The sequence below is a fragment of the Somniosus microcephalus genome, chromosome 12, assembly GCF_052327205.1.
Source record: "Somniosus microcephalus isolate GS21.2 chromosome 12, FLI_Smic_1.0, whole genome shotgun sequence".
NCBI classification, from domain to species: Eukaryota; Metazoa; Chordata; class Chondrichthyes; order Squaliformes; family Somniosidae; genus Somniosus; species Somniosus microcephalus.
In genome coordinates this window covers 213,241,724-213,264,316 of record NC_140998.1, presented here as the reverse complement: position 1 = coordinate 213,264,316, position 22,593 = coordinate 213,241,724, and the positions used below count along the sequence as shown (strand labels likewise).

The 22,593-nt window shown below is 55.9% G+C and overlaps 1 protein-coding gene across 1 annotated transcript in view; it reads left to right on the top strand.

The window, feature by feature from the left end:
* The window catches only part of LOC147110026 (small conductance calcium-activated potassium channel protein 3-like), a 48,999-nt gene that overhangs the window by 7,473 nt on the left and 18,933 nt on the right, over positions 1-22,593 (top strand). The window contains exons 2-4 of the mRNA XM_086004022.1: positions 10,053-10,142; positions 17,264-17,649; positions 20,366-20,504. Of these exons, the coding sequence (XP_085860148.1) occupies positions 10,053-10,142; positions 17,264-17,649; positions 20,366-20,504 (615 nt within the window). The remainder of the gene's footprint in view (positions 1-10,052; positions 10,143-17,263; positions 17,650-20,365; positions 20,505-22,593) is intronic.

Sequence of the window (22,593 nt, the reverse complement as noted above, 5' to 3'; positions counted from 1 at the left end):
TCGGAGGGGCAGCACTGAGGGAGCACCGCACTCTCAGAGGGGCAGTACTGAGGGAGCGCCACACTGTCGGAGGGGCAGTACTGAGGGAGCGCCGCACTGTCGGAGGGGCAGTAGTGAGGGAGCGCCGCACTGTCGGAGGGGCAGTACTGAGGGAGAGCCGCACATGGCCACTTACCTTTACGTTCATCATGGACCTGGCTAGTTGATGGGGCCTAGATTGGTCCAGGGTGATGGAGGCCATCGTCGAGGTCGGTGGGTCGCTGTAGTATTCGCCCGCGCCGGGGGCCTGGTCTCGAAATGGTGTCCAAGATGGCGGCTCCCCCGCGGCTGGTGGTGCCCAAAATGGCGGCCCGCACGGCTCACACGTGGTTGGTGGGGTCCAAAATGGCGGCCTGCACGGTTCACACGCGGCGCTGCTGGAATTGGGGGTCGATTTCGCCCTGCACACTCGCGTAGTGGCCTTTCTTGCCGCATTTGGAGCAGGTCGCGTCCTTTGCTGGGCATTGCTGTCTGGGGTGCTTGGCCTGGCCGCAGAAGTAGCATTTCTGGCCTCTGGTCATTGCAGCTGTAGTTGGGCTGCTGGCGGCTTGTGGCCTTACCGGGTCCCAAGATGGCTGCTCCCGTGACATCCACGTGGCCATCCGGTCAGGGGGGTAGGCGTCCATGTTCTGGAGGGCCACGTCTAACGAGTTAGCGAGGGCCACCGTCTTCTGCAGGTCGAGCCCCCTCTGTTCCAGCAGCCTCTGCCGAGTATAGTTGGACCTGATGCCGGCTAAGTAGGCATCTCGGATCAGGTCTTCCGTGCATTCCTTGGCCGTCACCGCTTTGCAATTACAGGCCCGGCCGAGGACTCTCAGTGCCAGTAAATATTCGGCGCCCGATTCCCCGGGGCGCTGTTTTCGGGTAGCCAGGAGGTGTCTGGCGTAGACCTCGTTAACAGGCCTCACGTATTGTTCCTTTAGCGTCGCGATGGCGGCCGCGTAAGTAGTGGCGTCTCGGATGATCGAGTAGACTCGGTGGCTCACCCGTGAGTTCAAGACAAGCCGTTTCGCGTCATCTGTAGTGACGGTAGTGCTGGAGGCCTCCAGGAAGGCTTCGAAACAGCTCAGCCAGTGTTCAAAGTTATTGGCTGCATCTGCTGCTTGAGGATCCAGGTCTAAACGTTTCGGCTTCAAGATTTGCTCCATGTCGAAAACAGGGGCCTAGAAATTGGGTTTTGGCGCAGCGACGGCTTTAGCGCCGGAAGTTAGTGCCGGAGCTAAGTCGCGCTGGGCGGGCCAAAAATTCACTACTTCTGCGCCCAAACGGCTGCCGGCGCTGCTGAAAGCTGTTAGCGCCCGAAAACTGGCGCTATGCGCTGAATTTCGGCGCTATTCCGGCGCTGCGGCGCCCGCTGCGGTGCGGCAGGTTCGGGAAGTGCAGGCCTCCTCCTTCCCTTAAGGAGGAGCTGCCTGCACCCGGCCGCGGCCCGCGATAATCTTTTTAAAAATGAGCCCGGCACCTCGGACAAGTGCCGGGCTTGCTTCTGTTCCGGGGCGGGCGGGGGGGAAGTCCGGGGAGGGAGCTGCGGCCAGGCGGGCGGCGGGAAAGCGGCCGGCCGCCGCGGGGCCTTTAATGCGCCGGCGCAACGTTCTGTAAGGCACCTCTGCCAGAACGTTGCTTGCGGCTGCCACGGGCGAGGCGGCCGCAACTCAATTTCCGAGTTCGGGCGGGTTACCATGGCAACCGGGACGCTGCGCACACCGATGACGTCATCGGTGCCGGCGCAGCGCTACCGGCCTAACGCCGATTTAGGGCCCCTGTCAATTTCAAAACTGGCCATAACTTCGCCGCTAGGCCCTCTAGCGCCTCAAAAGCGGCGCTAAGGCCAGTGAATTTCTAGGCCATAGTCAATAAAATTGATGCACGATCAACAACACCACAGACTACGAGTTGAACTTATACGAAGTAGGCTTTTATTGACTAAGAACTGGAGCATGCCTCTGCTAGTGGATCCATCCTAAGAGCTCCCGGGGGAAGGGTGGTGAGTCACCTTTATACCCGGGCTTAGGGGTGGAGCCAGGGGCGGAGACATGCCCGGACCTGTACAGAGTTAAATGGTTTACCACAGCACCGCACTGTCGGAGGGGCTGTACTGAGGGAGCGCCGCAATGTCGGAGGGGCAGTACTGAGGGAGCGCCGCACTGTCGGAGGGGCAGTACTGAGGGAGCGTCGCACTGTCGGAGAGTCGGTACTGAGGGAGCGCCGCACTGTCGGAGGAGCTGTACTGAGGGAGCGCCGCAATGTCGGAGTGGCAGTACTGAGGGAGCCCCGCACTGTCGGTGGGTCAGTACTGAGGGAGCGCTGCACTGTCGGAGGGGCAGTACAGAGGGAGTGCTGCACTGTCGGAAGGGCAGTACTGAGGGAGTGGCGCACTGTTGGAGGGGCAGTACTGAGGGAGTGCAGCATTGTTGGAGGGACAGTACTGAGGTAGCGCCGCACTGTCGGAGGGGCAGTACTGAGGGAGCGCCGCACTTTCGGAGGGGCAGTACCGAGGGAGCGCCGCACTGTCGGAGGGGCATTACCGAGGGAGCGCCACACTGTCTGAGGGTCAGTACCGAGGGAGCGCCGCACTGTCGGACAGGCAGTACTGAGGGAGCGCCGCACTGTCGGAGGGGCAGTACTGAGGGAGCGCCGCACTGTCGGAGGGGCAGTACTGAGGGAGTGCTGCACTGTCGGAGGGGCAGTACTGAGGGAGCACCGCACTGTCGGAGGGTCCGTACTGAGGGAATGCTGCATTGTCGGAGATGCAGTGCTGAGGGAGCACCGCACTGTCGGAGGGGTAGTACTGAGGCAGCACCGCACTGTTGGAGGGGCAGTGCTGAGGGAGCGCTGCACTGTTGGTGGGGCAGTACTGAGGGAGCACCGCACTGTCGGAGGGGCAGTACTGAGGGAGCGCCGCACTTTCGGAGGGGCCGTGCTGATGGAGCACTGCACTGTTGGTGGAGCAGTACTGAGGGAGCGCTGCACTGTTGGTGGGGCAGATGACTCTATGACCCTCCCTCCAATTGAGTCCCTGCAGCACCGCCGGCTGGCGGGAGGATGTAATTACAGCATGACGTGTTTACATGGGGAAGCCCCCATTATCAGCGAGAATAGAACTTTAACATACCGGTGTGCTTGAAGCCCGATTATCCCTCGCTCCAACCCCCACCCCACACCGACCCAGTTTCACCTGAACGCTGCTCGTGATCCCGATGCCCCGTGCCACCGAACTCAAAATTTACCATTCCCAACGTGGGGAAGTGTGAAATGATCCACTTTGGTAGGAAAAATAGAATAACCGGACATTTTTTTAAATGCGAGAATCTAGTAAATGTTGGCGTGCGGAGGGATTTGGGTGTCCTAGTACACGAATCACAGACAGTTAACATGCAGGTACAGCAGGCAATTAGGCAAGCACTTGAGCACTGTGTAACTATTTACAAGGAGTCCCAGGAAGTGTGTCAGGATTTACAGGGGAGTCCCCGGGAGTGTGTCAGTATTTACAGGGGGTCCCCGGGAGTGTGTCAGTATTTACAGGGGGTCCCCGGGAGTGTGTCAGTATTTACAGGGAGTCCCCGGGAGTGTGTCAGTATTTACAGGAGGTCCCCGGGAGTGTGTCAGTATTTACAGGGTGTCCCCGGGAGTGTGTCAGTATTTACAGGGAGTCCCCGGGAGTGTGTTAATATTTACAGGGAGTCCCCGGGAGTGTGTCAGTATTTACAGGGGGTCCCTGGGAGTGTGTCAGTATTTACAGGGTGTCCCCAGGAGTGTGTCAGTATTTACAGGGGGTCCCCGGGAGTGTGTCAGTATTTACAGGGTGTCCCTGGGAGTGTGTCAGTATTTACAGGGGAGTCCCCGGGAGTGTGTCAGTATTTACAGGGGGTCCCCGGGAGTGTGTCAGTATTTACAGGGAGTCCCCGGGAGTGTGTCAGTATTTACAGGAGGTCCCCGGGCAGTGTGTCAGTATTTACAGGGGAGTCCCCGGGAGTGTGTCAATATTTACAGGGAGTCCCCGGGAGTGTGTCAGTATTTACAGGGGGTCCCCGGGAGTGTGTCAGTATTTACAGGGAGTCCCCGGGAGTGTGTCAGTATTTACAGGGATCCCCGGGAATGTGTCAGTATTTACAGGGAGTCCCCGGGAGTGTGTCAGTATTTACAGGGAGTCCCCGGGAGTGTGTCAGTATTTACAAGGGGTCCCCGGGAGTGTGTCAGTATTTACAGGGTGTCCCCGGGAGGGTGTCAGTATTTACAAGGGGTCCCCGGGAGTGTGTCAGTATTTACAGGGGGTCCCCGGGAGTGTGTCAGTATTTACAGGGAGTCCCCGGGAGTGTGTCAGTATTTACAGGGGAGTCCCCGGGAGTGTGTCAGTATTTACAGGGGGTCCCCGGGAGCGTGTCAGTATTTACAGGGTGTCCCCGGGAGTGTGTCAGTATTTACAGGGTGTCCCCGGGAGTGTGTCAGTATTTACAGGGAGTCCCCGGGAGTGTGTTAATATTTACAGGGAGTCCCCGGGAGTGTGTCAGTATTTACAGGAGGTCCCCGGGAGTGTGTCAGTATTTACAGGGTGTCCCCGGGAGTGTGTCAGTATTTACAGGGAGTCCCCGGGAGTGTGTTAATATTTACAGGGAGTCCCCGGGAGTGTGTCAGTATTTACAGGGGGTCCCTGGGAGTGTGTCAGTATTTACAGGGGAGTCCCCGGGAGTGTGTCAGTATTTACAGGGGGTCCCCGGGAGTGTGTCAGTATTTACAGGGAGTCCCCGGGAGTGTGTCAGTATTTACAGGAGGTCCCCGGGCAGTGTGTCAGTATTTACAGGGGAGTCCCCGGGAGTGTGTCAATATTTACAGGGAGTCCCCGGGAGTGTGTCAGTATTTACAGGGGGTCCCCGGGAGTGTGTCAGTATTTACAGGGAGTCCCCGGGAGTGTGTCAGTATTTACAGGGATCCCCGGGAATGTGTCAGTATTTACAGGGAGTCCCCGGGAGTGTGTCAGTATTTACAGGGAGTCCCCGGGAGTGTGTCAGTATTTACAGGGTGTCCCCGGGAGTGTGTCAGTATTTACAAGGGGTCCCCGGGAGTGTGTCAGTATTTACAGGGGGTCCCCGGGAGTGTGTCAGTATTTACAGGGAGTCCCCGGGAGTGTGTCAGTATTTACAGGGGAGTCCCCGGGAGTGTGTCAGTATTTACAGGGGGTCCCCGGGAGAGTGTCAGTATTTACAGGGTGTCCCCGGGAGTGTGTCAGTATTTACAGGGTGTCCCCGGGAGTGTGTCAGTATTTACAGGGGAGTCCCCGGGAGTGTGTCAGTGTTTACAGGGAGTCCCCGGGAGTGTGTCAGTATTTACAGGGGGTCCCCGGGAGTGTGTCAGTATTTACAGGGGTCCCCGGGAGTGTGTCAGTATTTAGAGGTTGTTCCTGGGGAGTGTGTCAGTATTTACAGGGGGTCCCCGGGAGTGTGTCAGTATTTACAGGGGTCCCCGGGAGTGTGTCAGTATTTACAGGGGTCCCCGGGAGTGTGTCAGTATTTACAGGGGATCCCCGGGAGTGTGTCAGTATTTAGAGGTTGTTCCTGGGGAGTGTGTCAGTATTTACAGGGGGTCCCCGGGAGTGTGTCAGTATTTACAGGGGGTCTCTGGGAGTGTGTCAGTATTTACAGGGGGTCCCCGGGAGTGTGTCAGTATTTACAGGGAGTCCCCGGGAGTGTGTCAGTATTTAGAGGTTGTTCCTGGGGAGTGTGTCAGTATTTAGAGGGGGTCCCCGGGAGTGTGTCAGTATTACAGGGAGTCCCCGGGAGTGTGTCAGTATTTACAGGGTGTCCCCGGGAGTGTGTCAGTATTTACAGGGGGTTCCCGGGCGTGTGTCAGTATTTACAGGGGGTCCCCGGGAGTGTGTCAGTATTTACAGGGGGTTCCCGGGAGTGTGTCAGTATTTACAGGTGTCCCCGGGAGTGTGTCAGTATTTACAGGGGGTTCCCGGGCGTGTGTCAGTATTTACAGGGAGTCCCCGGGAGTGTGTCAGTATTTACAGGGGTCCCCGGGAGTGTGTCAGTATTACAGGGAGTCCCGGGAGTGTGTCAGTATTTACAGGGGGTCCCCGGGAGTGTGTCAGTATTTACAGGGTGTCCCCGGGAGTGTGTCAGTATTTACAGGGTGTCCCCGGGAGTGTGTCAGTATTTACAGGGATCCCCGGGAGTGTGTCAGTATTTACAGGGATCCCCGGGAGTGTGTCAGTATTTACAGGGGAGTCCCCGGGAGTGTGTCAGTATTTACAGGGGGTCCCCGGGAGTGTGTCAGTATTTACAGGGGTCCCCGGGAGTGTGTCAGTATTTACAGGGGGTTCCCGGGCGTGTGTCAGTATTTACAGGGAGTCCCCGGGAGTGTGTCAGTATTTACAGGGGGTCCCCGGGAGTGTGTCAGTATTTACAGGGTGTCCCTGGGAGTGTGTCAGTATTTATAGGGGGTTCCCGGGAGTGTGTCAGTATTTACAGGGTGTCCCTGGGAGTGTGTCAGTATTTACAGGGGGTCCCCGGGAGTGTGTCAGTATTTACAGGGGTCCCCGGGAGTGTGTCAGTATTTACAGGGTGTCCCTGGGAGTGTGTCAGTATTTGTAGGGGGTTCCCGGGAGTGTGTCAGTATTTACAGGGGGTCCCCGGGAGTGTGTCAGTATTTAGAGGTTGTTCCTGGGGAGTGTGTCAGTATTTACTGGGGGCCTCAGGGAGTGTGTCAGTATTTACTGGGGGTCCCCGGGAGTGTGTCAGTATTTACAGGGGGTCCCCGGGAGTGTGCCAGTATTTACAGGGGGTCCCCGGGAGTGTGTCAGTATTTACAGGGGGTCCCCGGGAGTGTGTCAGTATTTACAGGGGGTCCCCGGGAGTGTGTCAGTATTTACATAGTGTCCCCGGGAGTGTGTCAGTATTACATGGAGTCCCCGGGAGTGTGTCAGTATTTACAGGGTGTCCCCGGGAGTGTGTCAGTATTTACAGGGATCCCCGGGAGTGTGTCAGTATTTACAGGGGGTCCCCGGGAGAGTGTCAGTATTTACAGGGGGTCCCCGGGAGTGTGTCAGTATTTACAGGGGGTCCCTGGGAGTGTGTCAGTATTTACAGGGAATCCCCGGGAGTGTGTCAGTATTTACAGGGGGTCCCCAGGAGTGTGTCAGTATTTACAGGGTGTGCCCGGGAGCGTGTCAGTATTTACAGGGGATCCCGGGGAGTGTGTCAGTATTTACAGGGAGTCCCCGGGAGTGTGTCAGTGTTTACAGGGTGTCCCCGGGAGTGTGTCAGTATTTACAGGGGGTCCCCGGGAGTGTGTCAGTATTTACAGGGGTCCCCGGGAGTGTGTCAGTATTTAGAGGTTGTTCCTGGGGAGTGTGTCAGTATTTAGAGGGGGTCCCCGGGAGTGTGTCAGTATTTACAGGGGATCCCCGGGAGTGTGTCAGTATTTAGAGGTTGTTCCTGGGGAGTGTGTCAGTATTTACAGGGGGTCCCCGGGAGTGTGTCAGTATTTACAGGGGTCCCCGGGAGTGTGTCAGTATTTACAGGGGTCCCCGGGAGTGTGTCAGTATTTACAGGGGATCCCCGGGAGTGTGTCAGTATTTAGAGGTTGTTCCTGGGGAGTGTGTCAGTATTTACAGGGGGTCCCCGGGAGTGTGTCAGTATTTACAGGGGGTCTCTGGGAGTGTGTCAGTATTTACAGGGGGTCCCCGGGAGTGTGTCAGTATTTACAGGGAGTCCCCGGGAGTGTGTCAGTATTTAGAGGTTGTTCCTGGGGAGTGTGTCAGTATTTAGAGGGGGTCCCCGGGAGTGTGTCAGTATTACAGGGAGTCCCCGGGAGTGTGTCAGTATTTACAGGGTGTCCCCGGGAGTGTGTCAGTATTTACAGGGGGTTCCCGGGCGTGTGTCAGTATTTACAGGGGGTCCCCGGGAGTGTGTCAGTATTTACAGGGGGTTCCCGGGAGTGTGTCAGTATTTACAGGTGTCCCCGGGAGTGTGTCGGTATTTACAGGGGGTTCCCGGGCGTGTGTCAGTATTTACAGGGAGTCCCCGGGAGTGTGTCAGTATTTACAAGGGTCCCCGGGAGTGTGTCAGTATTACAGGGAGTCCCCGGGAGTGTGTCAGTATTTACAGGGTGTCCCCGGGAGTGTGTCAGTATTTACAGGGATCCCCGGGAGTGTGTCAGTATTTACAGGGATCCCCGGGAGTGTGTCAGTATTTACAGGGGAGTCCCCGGGAGTGTGTCAGTATTTACAGGGGGTCCCCGGGAGTGTGTCAGTATTTACAGGGGTCCCCGGGAGTGTGTCAGTATTTACAGGGGGTTCCCGGGCGTGTGTCAGTATTTACAGGGAGTCCCCGGGAGTGTGTCAGTATTTACAGGGGGTCCCCGGGAGTGTGTCAGTATTTACAGGGTGTCCCTGGGAGTGTGTCAGTATTTATAGGGGGTTCCCGGGAGTGTGTCAGTATTTACAGGGTGTCCCTGGGAGTGTGTCAGTATTTGTAGGGGGTTCCCGGGAGTGTGTCAGTATTTACAGGGGGTCCCCGGGAGTGTGTCAGTATTTAGAGGTTGTTCCTGGGGAGTGTGTCAGTATTTACTGGGGGCCTCAGGGAGTGTGTCAGTATTTACTGGGGGTCCCCGGGAGTGTGTCAGTATTTACAGGGGGTCCCCGGGAGTGTGTCAGTATTTACAGGGGGTCCCCGGGAGTGTGTCAGTATTTACAGGGGGTCCCCGGGAGTGTGTCAGTATTTACAGGGGGTCCCCGGGAGTGTGTCAGTATTTACATAGTGTCCCCGGGAGTGTGTCAGTATTACATGGAGTCCCCGGGAGTGTGTCAGTATTTACAGGGTGTCCCCGGGAGTGTGTCAGTATTTACAGGGATCCCCGGGAGTGTGTCAGTATTTACAGGGGGTCCCCGGGAGAGTGTCAGTATTTACAGGGGGTCCCCGGGAGTGTGTCAGTATTTACAGGGGGTCCCTGGGAGTGTGTCAGTATTTACAGGGAATCCCCGGGAGTGTGTCAGTATTTACAGGGGGTCCCCAGGAGTGTGTCAGTATTAACAGGGGGTCCCCAGGAGTGTGTCAGTATTTACAGGGTGTGCCCGGGAGCGTGTCAGTATTTACAGGGGATCCCGGGGAGTGTGTCAGTATTTACAGGGAGTCCCCGGGAGTGTGTCAGTGTTTACAGGGTGTCCCCGGGAGTGTGTCAGTATTACAGGGAGTCCCCGGGAGTGTGTCAGTATTTACAGGGTGTCCCCGGGAGTGTGTCAGTATTTACAGGGATCCCCGGGAGTGTGTCAGTATTTACAGGGGGTCCCCGGGAGTGTGTCAGTATTTACAGGGGGTCCCCGGGAGTGTGTCAGTATTTACAGGGGGTCCCCGGGAGTGTGTCAGTATTTACAGGGAATCCCCGGGAGTGTGTCAGTATTTACAGGGGGTCCCCAGGAGTGTGTCAGTATTTGCAGGGGGTCCCCGGGAGTGTGTCAGTATTTACAGGGGGTCCCCAGGAATGTGTCAGTATTTACAGGGGGTCCCTGGGAGTGTGTCAGTATTTACAAGGGGTCCCCGGGAGTGTGTCAGTATTTACAGGGGGTCCCCGGGAGTGTGTCAGTAGTTACAGGGGGTCCCCGGGAGTGTGTCAGTATTTACAAGGGGTCCCCGGGAGTGTGTCAGTATTTACAGGGGGTCCCCGGGAGTGTGTCAGTATTTACAGGGGGTCCCCGGGAGTGTGTCAGTATTTACAGGGGGTCCCCGGGAGTGTGTCAGTATTTACAGGGGGTCCCCGGGAGTGTGTCAGTATTTACAGGGGGTCCCCGGGAGTGTTTCAGTATTTACAGGGAGTCCCCGGGAGTGTGTCAGTATTTACAGGGTGTCCCCGGGAGTGTGTCAGTATTTGAAATGCGACCTTCAAACTGACTTGCTGACAACTCTTGGAGGCGCCCTGTCCAATCTGTGTCTGGTGAAGTTTCAGGGCCGCCTATATGGACATGTTTACTCGTTTCCTGTTAGCTTTCTGAATTATACTTGTTCCTTTATGTCTTGCAGTTGATAACTGATGTACTCAGAGCTGCCATGACATTCTCAACCCTCCTGCTCCTTGGCTTGATATTGGCCTATCACATGAGGGATATTCAGGTAATTGTAACCTCCTGAATCACTTTGGCCCTTTAATTCCCCTTGTGCTGGGATACAGCTCCAGAAACAAAAGGTATTTGGAGACCAGAACTATGCATGGTGCTCCAAGTGTGGTCTAACCAAGGTATATGGAGACCAGAACTGTGCACCGTGCTCCAAGTGTGGTCTAACCAAGGTATATGGAGACCAGAACTGTGCAGCGTGCTCCAAGTGTGGTCTAACCAAGGTATATGGAGACCAGAACTGTGCACAGTGCTCCAAGTGTGGTCTAACCAAGGTATACGGAGAGCAGAACTGTGCACAGTGCTCCAAGTGTGGTCTAACCAAGGGATATGGAGACCTGAACTGTGCACAGTGCTCCAAGTGTGGTCTAACCAAGGTTTACGGAGACCAGAACTGTGCACATTGCTCCAAGGGTGGTCTAACCAAGGGATATGGAGACCTGAACTGTGCACAGTGCTCCAAGTGTGGTCTAACAAAGGTATACGGAGACCAGAACTGTGCACAGTGCTCCAAGGGTGGTCTAACCAAGGTATATGGAGACCAGAACTGTGCCCAGTGCTCCAAGTGTGGTCTAACCAAGGTTTACGGAGACCAGAACTGTGCAGATTGCTCCAAGTGTGGTCTAACCAAGGGATATGGAGACCAGAACTGTGCACAGTGCTCCAAGTGTGGTCTAACCAAGGGATATGGAGACCTGAACTGTGCACAGTGCTCCAAGGGTGGTCTAACCAAGGTATATGGAGACCAGAACTGTGCCCAGTGCTCCAAGTGTGGTCTAACCAAGGTTTACGGAGACCAGAACTGTGCACAGTGCTCCAAGTGTGGTCTAACCAAGGTTTACGGAGACCAGAACTGTGCACATTGCTCCAAGTGTGGTCTAACCAAGGGATATGGAGACCAGAATTGTGCACAGTGCTCCAAGTGTTGTCTAACCAAGGTATATGGAGACCAGAACTGTGCACAGTGCTCCAAGTGTGGTCTAACCAAGGTATATGGAGACCAGAACTGTGCACAGTGCTCCAAGTGTGGTCTAACCAAGGTATATGGAGACCAGAACTGTGCACGGTGCTCCAAGTGTGGTCTAACCGAGGTATATGGAGACCAGAACTGTGCACAGTGCTCCAAGTGTGGTCTAACCAAGGTATATGGAGACCAGAACTGTGCACAATGCTCCAAGTGTGGTCTAACCAAGGTATATGGAGACCAGAACTGTACACAGTGCTCCAAGTGTGGTCTAACCAAGGTATACGGAGACCAGAACTGCGCACAGTGCTCCAAGTGTGGTCTAACCAAGGTATGTGGAGACCAGAACTGTGCACAGTGCTCCACTTGTGGTCTAACCAATGTATATGGAGACCAGAACTGTGCACAGTGCTCCAAGTGTGGACTAACCAAGGTATATGGAGACCAGAACTGTGCACAGTGCTCCAAGTGTGGTCTAACCAAGGTATATGGAGACCAGAACTGTGCACCGGGCTCCAAGTGTGGTCTAACCAAGGTATATGGAGACCAGAACTGTGCACAGTGCTCCAAGTGTGGTCTAACCAAGGTATATGGAGACCAGAACTGTGCACGGTGCTCCAAGTGTGGTCTAACCAAGGTATACGGAGACCAGAACTGTGCACAGTGCTCCAAGTGTGGTCTAACCGAGGTATACGGAGACCAGAACTGTGCACAGTGCTCCATGTGTGGTCTAACCAAGGTATAGGGAGACCAGAACTGGGCACAGTGCTCCAAGTGTGGTCTAACCAAGGTATATGGAGACCAGAACTGTGCACAGTGCTCCAAGTGTGGTCTAACCAAGGTATATGGAGACCAGAACTGTGCACATTGCTCCAAGTGTGGTCTAACCAAGGTATACGGAGACCAGAACTGTGCACAGTGCTCCAAGTGTGGTCTAACCAAGGTATAGGGAGACCAGAACTGTGCACAGTGCTCCAAGTGTGGTCTAACCAAGGTATATGGAGACCAGAACTGTGCACAGTGCTCCAAGTGTGGTCTAACCAAGGTATATGGAGACAGAACTGTGCACAGTGCTCCAAGTGTGGTCTAACCAAGGTATACGGAGACCAGAACTGTGCACGGTGCTCCAAGTGTGGTCTAACCAAGGTATATGGAGACCAGAACTGTGCACAGTGCTCCAAGTGTGGTCTAACCAAGGTATACGGAGACCGGAACTGTGCACAGTGCTCCAAGTGTGGTCTAACCAAGGTATATGGAGACCAGAACTGTGCACAGTGCTCCAAGTGTGGTCTAACCAAGGTATATGGAGACCAGAACTGTGCACAGTGCTCCAAGTGTGGTCTAACCAAGGTATATGGAGACCAGAACTGTGCACAGTGCTCCAAGTGTGGTCTAACCAAGGTATACAGAGACCAGAACTGTGCACAGTGCTCCAAGTGTGGTCTAACCAAGGTATATGGAGACCAGAACTGAGCACAATGCTCCAAGTACGGTCTAACCAAGGTATATGGAGACCAGAACTGTGCACAGTGCTCCAAGTGTGGTCTAACCAAGGTATATGGAGACCAGAACTGTGCAGAGTGCTCCAAGTGTGGTCTAACCAAGGTATATGGAGACCAGAACTGTACACAGTGCTCCAAGTGTGGTCTCACCGAGGTATATGGAGACCAGAACTGTGCACAGTGCTCCAAGTGTGGTCTAACCAAGGTATATGGAGACCAGAACTGTGCACAGTGCTCCAAGTGTGGTCTAACCAAGGTTTACGGAGACCAGAACTGTGCACAGTGCTCCAAGTGTGGTCTAACCAAGGTATATGGAGACCAGAACTGTGCACGGTGCTCCAAGTGTGGTCTAACCAAGGTATATGGAGACCAGAACAGTGCACAGTGCTCCAAGTGTGGTCTAACCAAGGTATATGGAGACCAGAACTGTGCACGGTGCTCCAAGTGTGGTCTAACCAAGGTATATGGAGACCAGAACTGTGCACAGAGCTCCAAGTGTGGTCTAACCAAGGTATATGGAGACCAGAACTGTGCACCGGGCTCCAAGTGCGGTCTAACCAAGGTATATGGAGACCAGAACTGTGCACGGTGCTCCAAGTGTGGTCTAACCAAGGTATATGGAGACCAGAACTGTGCACAGTGCTCCAAGTGTGGTCTAACCAAGGTATATGGAGACCAGAACTGTGCACCGGGCTCCAAGTGTGGTCTGACATAATTTGTCTACTTTAAGTTTAACATAATTTCCCTTCTTTTCCATTCCATCTCTCTAGAAATGACCCCCAGTGCTTGGTTTGCTTTTATAACAGGCACGATGATACCCACCATCTTTCATGGGTGAGGAATCTGGGCATTGTTGGTATTTTTAAAAATTCATTCTCGGGCTGTGGGCGTCGCTGGCAAGGCCGTCATTTATTGCCCATCCCTAGTTGCCCCTTGAGAAGGTGGTGGTGAGCTGCCTTCTTGAACCGCTGCAGTCCGTGTGGTGAAGGTGCTCCCACAGTGCTGTTAGGGAGGGAGTTCCAGGATTTTGACCCAGCGACGATGAAGGAACGGCCGATATATTTCCAAGTCAGGATGGTGTGTGTGACTTGGAGGGGAACTTGGAGGTGGTGGTGTTCCCATGTGCCTGCTGCCCTTGTCCTTCTAGGTGGAAGAGGTGGCGGGTTTGGGAGGTGCTGCCGAAGAAGCCTTGGCGAGTTGCTGCAGTGCATCTTGTAGATGGTCCACACTGCAGCCACGGTGTGCCGGTGGTGGAGGGAGGGAATGTTTAAGGTGGTGGATGGGGTGCCTGATTATCACTAGAGTCCTGGAGCCCATATTTATCCCTCAGCAACATCACTAAAAACAAATATTCTGGTCATTATCACATTGCTGTTTGTGAGAGCTTGCTGTGTGCAATTTGGCTGCCGCGTTTCCTACATTACAACAGTGACCACACTTCAAAAGTACTCCATTGGCTGTGAAGCGCTTTGGGACGTCCTGAGGTGTTGAAAGGCGCTGGGGAGATGCCGTCATTACCCAGTCCGGCCTACTTGTGACTCCAGTCCCACACCAATGTGGTTGACTCTTAACTGCCCTCCGATTTGGCCTCGCGAGCCCCTCAGTTATACCAGACCCCCTACCAACGGTTCACAGAGAAGGCCCGCCTGCCACCACCTTCTCAAGTGGCGACTTGAGGATGGCCAATAAATGTCAGCCTCGCCAGCGAAGCCCGCATCGCGGAATGAATTAACAACAATTACATCTTGCATTTAGATAGCGCCTTTTACATAGCATACCATCCAAAGGCGCTTCACAGGAGCGATTATCAAACAGAATTTGACACCGAGCCACATCAGGAGATATTAGAAAAGTTTGGTCAAAGAGGTCGGTTTTAAGGAGTGATGTAATAAAACTCACTACGCACTTGGTTTCAGCATAAAGCAAGGCTTTAATCAACTTGTTTCAGAACATGGAGGTCTAGTTGTACTTCACTAGTTCCTTGTCTTACAAAATGTCCCTGGACAAGCTGGGCCCACGCCCGAGTATTTATACTCCTTGGACGGCGCCACCAGCTGGCCGTCCAGCGTTATTTCACGAGTAGTTTCTTGATGATGATGAGATTTATAACAAGGAGCGTCTTAAAGGAGGGGAGAGAGGCGGAGAGGTTTAGGGAGGGAATTCCAGAGCTCGGGGCCCAGGCGGCAGAAGGCACGGCCGCAATGGTGGAGCGATGGAAATCGGGTGATGTTCAAGAGGCCAGAATTGGAGGAGCGCAGAGATCTGGGAGGGTTGGAGGTCATTACAGAGATAGGGAGGGGGAGCGAGGAGGCCGTGGACAGATTCGAAGATGAGGATGAAAATGTTAAAATCGAGGCGTTGCCGGACCGGGAGACCAATCGGCGAGTGACAGCGGGGGAGGTGATGGGTGAACGGGACTCGGTGCGAGTTGGGACACGGGGCAGCGGAGTTCTGGGTGAGCTCAATCTTAGGGCGGGCGAGGAGATACAGAAGGAGATGGCGTTCTCGAGAGCAGCTTGTCCAGTGACTGTGAGGATGGTGGATGGGTTAACAGTGATGCCAATGGAAAAACAACGTGTATACAATCTTCTAGAACAATCCTTTGCTGAAATCAAGTTCCTTTTCACAAGAACTGCATCCTGCCCCGTTTCCTGTCGCACTGGCACCACAGAGTGTGTGTGCGAGGCCCTGATAAACCTGTAATGCTGGCAGGGTGTGGACAGTGTAGATTATCTCGCCCTCGCACAGTTGAGTGAGGAGATACCAGCCATTCTCCACACGAGGCAGCCTTTGAATATTTCCCGATTCGACCCGATGCAGTCGGGGCTCCCCCGCTGGCTGGGTTGGTTACTGCGACCAGGCAAGTGTGGGACTGAGATCGAGAGCCCGAACTTCGATGGGGACAGCTGTGGCTCAGACGGTCGTGGGATCGAGTCCCCGCTCTGCTAGACCTGAGCCCCATAATCCAGGCCAACAATTCCCAGCGCCAATACTGAGGGAGCGCCGCACTGTCGGAGGGTCAGTACTGAGGGAGCGCCGCACTGTCGGAGGGGCAGTACTGAGGGAGCGCCGCACTGTCGGAGGGGCAGTACTGAGGGAGCGCCGCACTGTCGGAGGGGCAGTACTGAGGGAGCGCCGCACTGTCGGAGGGGTAGTACTGAGGGAGCGCCGCACTGTCGGAGGGGCAGTACTGAGGGAGCGCCGCACTGTCGGAGGGGCAGTACTGAGGGAGCGCCGCACTGTGGGGGAGGGGCAGTACTGAGGGAGTGCCGCACTGTCGGAGGGGCAGTACTGAGGGAGTGCCGCACTGTCGGAGGAGCAGTACTGAGGGAGCGCCGCACTGTCGGAGGGGCAGCACTGAGGGAGCGCCGCACTGTCGGAGGGGCAGTACTGAGGGGGTGCCGTTTTTCAGATGAAACGATAAACCGAGACCCTGTCTGCTCTCTCAAGTGGACGTAAAAGATCCCGTGACCACTATTGGAAGAAGAGCAGGGGGAGTTCTCCCCGGTGTCCTGGTCAATATTTATCCCTCAACCAACATCACTAAAACCGATGATCTGGTCATTATCACATTGCTGTTTGTGGGAGCTTGCTGTGCGTAAATTGGCTGCCGCGTTTCCTACATTACAACAGTGACCACACTTCAAAAAAAGTACTTCATTGGCTGTGAAGCGCTTTGGGGCGTCCTCAGGTGGTGAAAGGCGCTGGAGAAATGGGAGTCTGTCTTTCCAATGGCCCAACCAGCCTCGTCTGCTTCCAGACTGAAAGGGTTAAATCACGAGGACAGGTTGGCCCAGACTAGGCTTGTGTTCCCTCGAGTTTAGAAGATTAAGGGGCGATCTAATTGAGGTGTTTGAGAGGATTAAAGGATTCGACAGGGTAGAGAGAGAAACTATTTCCTCTGGTGGGGGGAGTCCAGAACAAGGGGGCAGAACCTTAAAATTAGAGCCAGGCCGTTCAGGGGTGATGTCCGGAAGCACTTCTTCACACAAAGGGTGGTGGAAATCTGGAACTCTCCGCCCCAAAAAGCTGTTGAGGCTGGGGGTCAATTGGAGCTTTCAAGACTGAGATTGAGAGATTTGTGTTGGGTAAGGATATTAAGGGTTACAGAACCAAGGCGGGTAGATGGAGTTAAGATACAGATCAGCCCTGATCTGATTGAATGGCGGAACAGGCTCGAGGGGCTGAATGGCCGCCTCCTGTTCCTGTGTTCCTCTGAATGATGGAACAGGCTCGAGGGGCTGAATGGCCTCCTCTTGTTCCTCTGAACGGTGGAACAGGCTCGAGGGGCCGACTGGCCTCCTCCTGTTCCTCTGAACGGTGGAACAGGCTCGAGGGGCCGACTGGCCTCCTCCTGTTCCTCTGAACGGTGGAACAGGCTCAAGGGGCTGAATGGCCTCCTCCTGTTCCTCTGAATGACGGAACAGGCTCGAGGGGCCGAATGGCCTCCTCCTGTTCCTGTGTTCCTCTGAATGATGGAACAGGCTCGAGGGGCTGAATGGCCTCCTCCTGTTCCTGTGTTCCTCTGAATGATGGAACAACCTCGAGGTGCCCGACTGGCCTCCTCCTGTGACTATGTTTTCTTTCGTTCCTATGATTGACTCGGTGAGCATTCGCCCCTCCCGTTGACTCTTGCCTTGAATTTTACTGCAGCTGTTTATGATTGACGAAGGTATGAATGAGTGGCGGGTGGCACTGACCAAGGTGAAGAAGCTTCGCGTGGCCCTTGAGCTGCTGGTCTGCGCTGTCCACCCCTTTCCCGCCGCCTTCCTTGGGACCTCCAACGTGCACTTGTCCAACACGGGCATCATCCTGTCCAACCTGATGTTCCTCCGCGTCTACTTGATTCAGCGGGTTATCTTTACGCACAGCAAGGTCCTGAACCCGTCCTATCAGACCATCGGGTCCTTCGGCAAGATCAGCCTAAAGTTCCACTTTGTCTTGAAGATTCTCATGAACAGTTGCCCAGGCAAGATTCTCTTTCTCTTCATCTCATTCGTCTGGTTCATTGCCTCCTGGATGCTGACCCTTTGTGAGAGGTAAGCAACTTCACGGGACACTGTCGTGGCCGGTTTGTTCGAGCGGTCTCCTACGGATAATAAGGGGCAAGGCAAGGACCCCTCTGGTCTATCCAGCTTGTAGTGTCGGCCGTGGCTCACTTGGTAGCACTATCGCCTCAAAGTCAGAAGGTTGTGGGTTCAAGTCCCACTCCAGAGTCTTGAACGCAGAAATCTAGGCTGACAGCGCTGAGGGAGCGCCGCACTGTCAGAGGGGCAGCGCTGAGGGAGCGCCGCACTGTCGGAGGGGCAGCGCTGAGGGAGCGCCGCACTGTCGGAGGGGCAGCGCTGAGGGAGCGCCGCACTGTCGGAGGGGCAGCGCTGAGGGAGCGCCGCACTGTCGGAGGGGCAGCGCTGAGGGAGCGCCGCACTGTCGGAGGGGCAGCGCTGAGGGAGCGCCGCACTGTCGGAGGGGCAGCGCTGAGGGAGCGCCGCACTGTCGGAGGGGCAGCGCTGAGGGAGCGCCGCACTGTCGGAGGGGCAGCGCTGAGGGAGCGCCGCACTGTCGGAGGGGCAGCGCTGAGGGAGCGCCGCACTGTCGGAGGGGCAGCGCTGAGGGAGCGCCGCACTGTCGGAGGGGCAGCGCTGAGGGAGCGCCGCACTGTCGGAGGGGCAGCGCTGAGGGAGCGCCGCACTGTCGGAGGGGCAGCGCTGAGGGAGCGCCGCACTGTCGGAGGGGCAGCGCTGAGGGAGCGCCGCACTGTCGGAGGGGCAGCGCTGAGGGAGCGCCGCACTGTCGGAGGGGCAGCGCTGAGGGAGCGCCGCACTGTCGGAGGGGCAGCGCTGAGGGAGCGCCGCACTGTCGGAGGGGCAGCGCTGAGGGAGCGCCGCACTGTCGGAGGGGCAGCGCTGAGGGAGCGCCGCACTGTCGGAGGGGCAGCGCTGAGGGAGCGCCGCACTGTCGGAAGGGGCAGCGCTGAGGGAGCGCCGCACTGTCGGAGGGGCAGCGCTGAGGGAGCGCCACACTGTCGGAGGGGCAGCGCTGAGCGAGCGCCGCACTGTCGGAAGGGGCAGTACTGAGGGAGTGCCGCCCTGTCAGAGGTGCCGTCTTTCAGAGGAGACGTTAAACCGAGGCCCCGTCTGCCCTCTCAGGTGAATGTAAAAGTTCCCATGGAAGTATTTCGAAGAAGAGCAGGGGGAGTTCTCCCCGGTGTCTTGGGGCCAATATTTATCCCTCAACCAACATCACTAAAACAGATGATCCGGTCATTATCACATTGCTGTTTGTGGGAGCTTGCTGTGCGCAAATTGTCTGCCGTGTTTCCCACATTACAACAGTGACCACACTTCAATAAAGTACTTCATTGGCTGTGAAGCGCTTTGAGACGTCCTGATATCGTGAAAGGCGCTGGAGAAATGCAATTCTATCTTGCTTTTTCTAACACAACCGTGATGCCCTTGTGCATCGTAACATGCTGACTCCGCCCCCCCATCCCAAACCCTCGTGAGATCCCGGGAGAGGCCAGAAAATCAGATTAGAAACACCCAGGCTAATTTGGGTGGCGGAGAAAAATCTGGGAAGTTCCTCCCAGATAGGCAATGGAAACTAGTCCGGGAGATCACTGTGGCCCTGATCATTCCCTGCAGTACCTACCCTTCTGTACGAGGTGATCTCCGCCCCAGCCTGAAACAGGGCCCGTTCGAAGGAATCCAGCGAGTCCACGTCCACCGCTCAAGACGGCAGCCTGTTCGAGGTCCGCTGTTCCCCCGGGAAAAGCACCACCTCCTGACATCTAACCCAGATCTGGCCTCATTAAACTGGAGATCGTCACCCCTGGTCCTCCCGAACCTATTTAATTGGAGCAAACTGTCAACTGGAACACAATCTATTCCCTTCATCATCTCCTCAACCTCAATCACATCCCCGCTCAGTCTACGCTTCTCTAAAGTGTGGAGTCCCGACTCTTTTAGCCTATCTTGGTATCTAAGCTGTTTCAAACTGGGAATGAATCTGGCGGCCCTCCCTCTGCCCTCTTTCCAAAGTGAGCGATGATCGTGGTCCCCGCACAGTGCACCGAGCCCTTGCGTCGTCCATGTTTTAACAACTTTTCCTCGTATTCCTGTCTCGTGGCCCGAAGGTGCCCACAGCTGCAGGGGTCCCTCGTCCAAATGGCCATTTCTGTACGTGAGTCCGAACAGTTTCCGGGTGGGGTGGGGCTATTCGACCATGGAGTGCATCACAGTTGCGCTCAGTGATGACCTCACCCGACATCCAGACACACACTTTCCATTGTAGGTAATGGATTGAGACGTCCCGAGGCGTGAAAGGCATTGTATAAATGCAAGTCGGTTTTTTAAAATCTTTTTCTCTTTCTCTCTTTCCCTCTCTCTTTCTTTCTCTCTTTTTCTTTCTCCCTTTTCCTTTCTTTCCCTCTTTCTATCTTTCCCTCTTTCTTTCTCTCTTTCTTTCACTCCCTCTTTCTCTTTCCCTCTCTGTCTCTTTTCATTCCCCCTTTCCCTCTTCCTCTCGCTCTTTCTCTCGCTCATTCTTTCTCTCTCCATCTTTATCTTTGTTTTTCTCTCCATCTTTATCTTTCTCGCCTTCTTTCTCCCTTTCTTCCTTCCTTCTCCACATTTAACGATCAAGCAATGAAACAGTTTGAACGCGGGCATTGTTTTGTAGCTAACTGTGTCTGTGATGCTCGGGATCAGTGTGTCCTGATGGAGTCTGACCCTTGTCCGATCTCACACTCTGCAGGCAAAATCACCAGAACGGCACCAACAACATCCTCACCTCAATGTGGCTGATTCCCATCACCTTCCTCACCATTGGATATGGCGAAGTGGTACCTGTCACTGCTTGTGGCAAATTCATCTGCCTCCTCACAGGAGCTATGGTGAGAGCATTCTCCTTCACTGAATGTGTGAGAAACATGGGCAAACAATGAGTTAATAGCTGGCATCATACATGGAATAAGAGATACCCGGGAGCGAGTTACAGGCTGGAATCTAATCGAGGGGTTCGGTGGGTTTATATATAGAATAACAGATACCCGGGAGTGAGTTACAGTCTGGAATCTAATCGAGGGGTTCGGGGGTTTATATATGGAATAACAGATACTCGGGAGTGAGTTACAGGCTGGAATCTAATCGAGGGGTTCGGGGGGTTTATATATGGAATAACAGATACCCGGAAGTGAGTTACAGGCTGGAATCTAATCGAGGGGTTCGGGGAGTTTATATATAGAATAACAGATACCCGGGAGTGAGTTACAGGCTGGAATCTAATCGAGGGGTTCGGGGGTTTATATATAGAACTAGCAGGGGGTGCCCGGCGTTGCCAGGGCAATTTTGGGGCGCGCGGTCTCCCTGCCCCTGTCTGTCCCCCCTCTCTCTCCCTCTTCCCCCCTCCCTGTGCTGTCCTCTCCCTCCCTCCCCTCCCTCCCCTCTCCCTGCCTAGCGCCTGAGGCCCGGTGCCGTTGTGATAGCGGCCGTGCGAGGCCTAGCGCTGGAGGCGCGGCCGGGCCGAGACAGACCCGAGCTGAGCTCCCCCGCGGATTGCGCAGCTGACGGCCGGCCGCTGCCGCTCCCCCGACCGCTGTGTGTGTCGGGCCGAGCGGTTGCGAGGCATGGCCCGAGTGAGGCCAACTTACCTGCCGCTCCGGCGGGGCGGGAGCGGGATCGGGAGCCGCAATGTGGGGGTTTCTTTTGCTGCTGCTGTCCCTGTGGGGATGGAAAAAATGGCGGCGAAGTTTAGGGAGACTGGAGGATTAGGACCCCCCTGTGACGCACTGATTGGTCAACCATCAGGGGAATGAACTGCAGGATTGGTCAAGCAGCACGTCACTCAATGATAATGAGAGGTAGGATTGGTCAACCGCTAATGAGTGGATTTTTGAGGATTTTTGAACGTTTTTTGTATACTGTCCAAACAATTTTTGCCTGATGAAAAAGTAAATATGCCCTCGAGAGTTCCCTAACGAGAAGCTTTTTTTCGATATACCATAAGTGTAGGTACGCTATATAACTTTTGATTGTATAGCTGGACAGACAGACAGAGAGACAGACAGAGCGACATACCGGTTTATATATATAGACTAGCTGAAGTGCCCGGCGGTGCCGAGGCTTTTTCGAGGGCATGTTGTTGTTGGAAGAGAGAGAGAGAGAGCGACTGGGGGGGGGGAGGGAGGGCGGGGGGGGAGGGAAGGGGGGGAGGGGGGGAAGGGAAGGGGGGAGGGGGGAAGGGAAGGGGAGGGGGGAAGGGAAGGGGGGAGGGGGAGGAAGGGGAGGGGGAGGGGGGGAAGGGGAGGGGGGGAGGGAGGGGAGGGGGGCACGGGGGGGGGAAGGGAGGGGGGAGGGGGGAAGGGAGGGGAGGGGGCGAGGGGCGGGGGGGGGAGGGAGGGGCGGGGGGCCACCCCGAGGGTCGCGGCCCGCCCCGAGGGTCGCGGCCCCCCCCCCCGAGGGTCGCGCCCCTCCCCCCCCCCCCCCCCCTCCCTCCTCGAGGGTCGCCTGAGGCCCCCGCAGTAGGGTCGCGCCCCGCCCCCCCCCGAGGTGAAGGACCGCCAATTGCGGACTGTGCGAGACGGCCGGGCGGCCGGTTGCCAGGGTGACGCTTGGCGGCCCCCCCCGCGAGGGTCGCGGCCCCCCCGTGGGTCGCGCCCCCCCCCCCCCCGAGGGTCGCGGCCCCCCGCAGAGGGTTGCGGCCCCCCCCCCCCCCCCCGAGGTGAAGGGCCGCCGATTGCGGCTGTGCGAGACGGCCGGGGGGCCGGTTTGCCAGGGGTGACGCTTGACGCTCAGCAAGCCCCGCCCCCCCCGGCCGAGCCAGAGAGAGACGCCGTGTCTCAGCTCCTGCTGCGCGCGCACCCTAGCGGCGCTGGGCTGAGGCTCGGCCCTCCAGTCTTCGAGTGGGGCCGGGAGGTGCCTAGCTCGGGCGTGGGTGTGAAGGAGAAGCCGAGGCTTCGAGGCCTACCTGGAAAAACGGGGAAA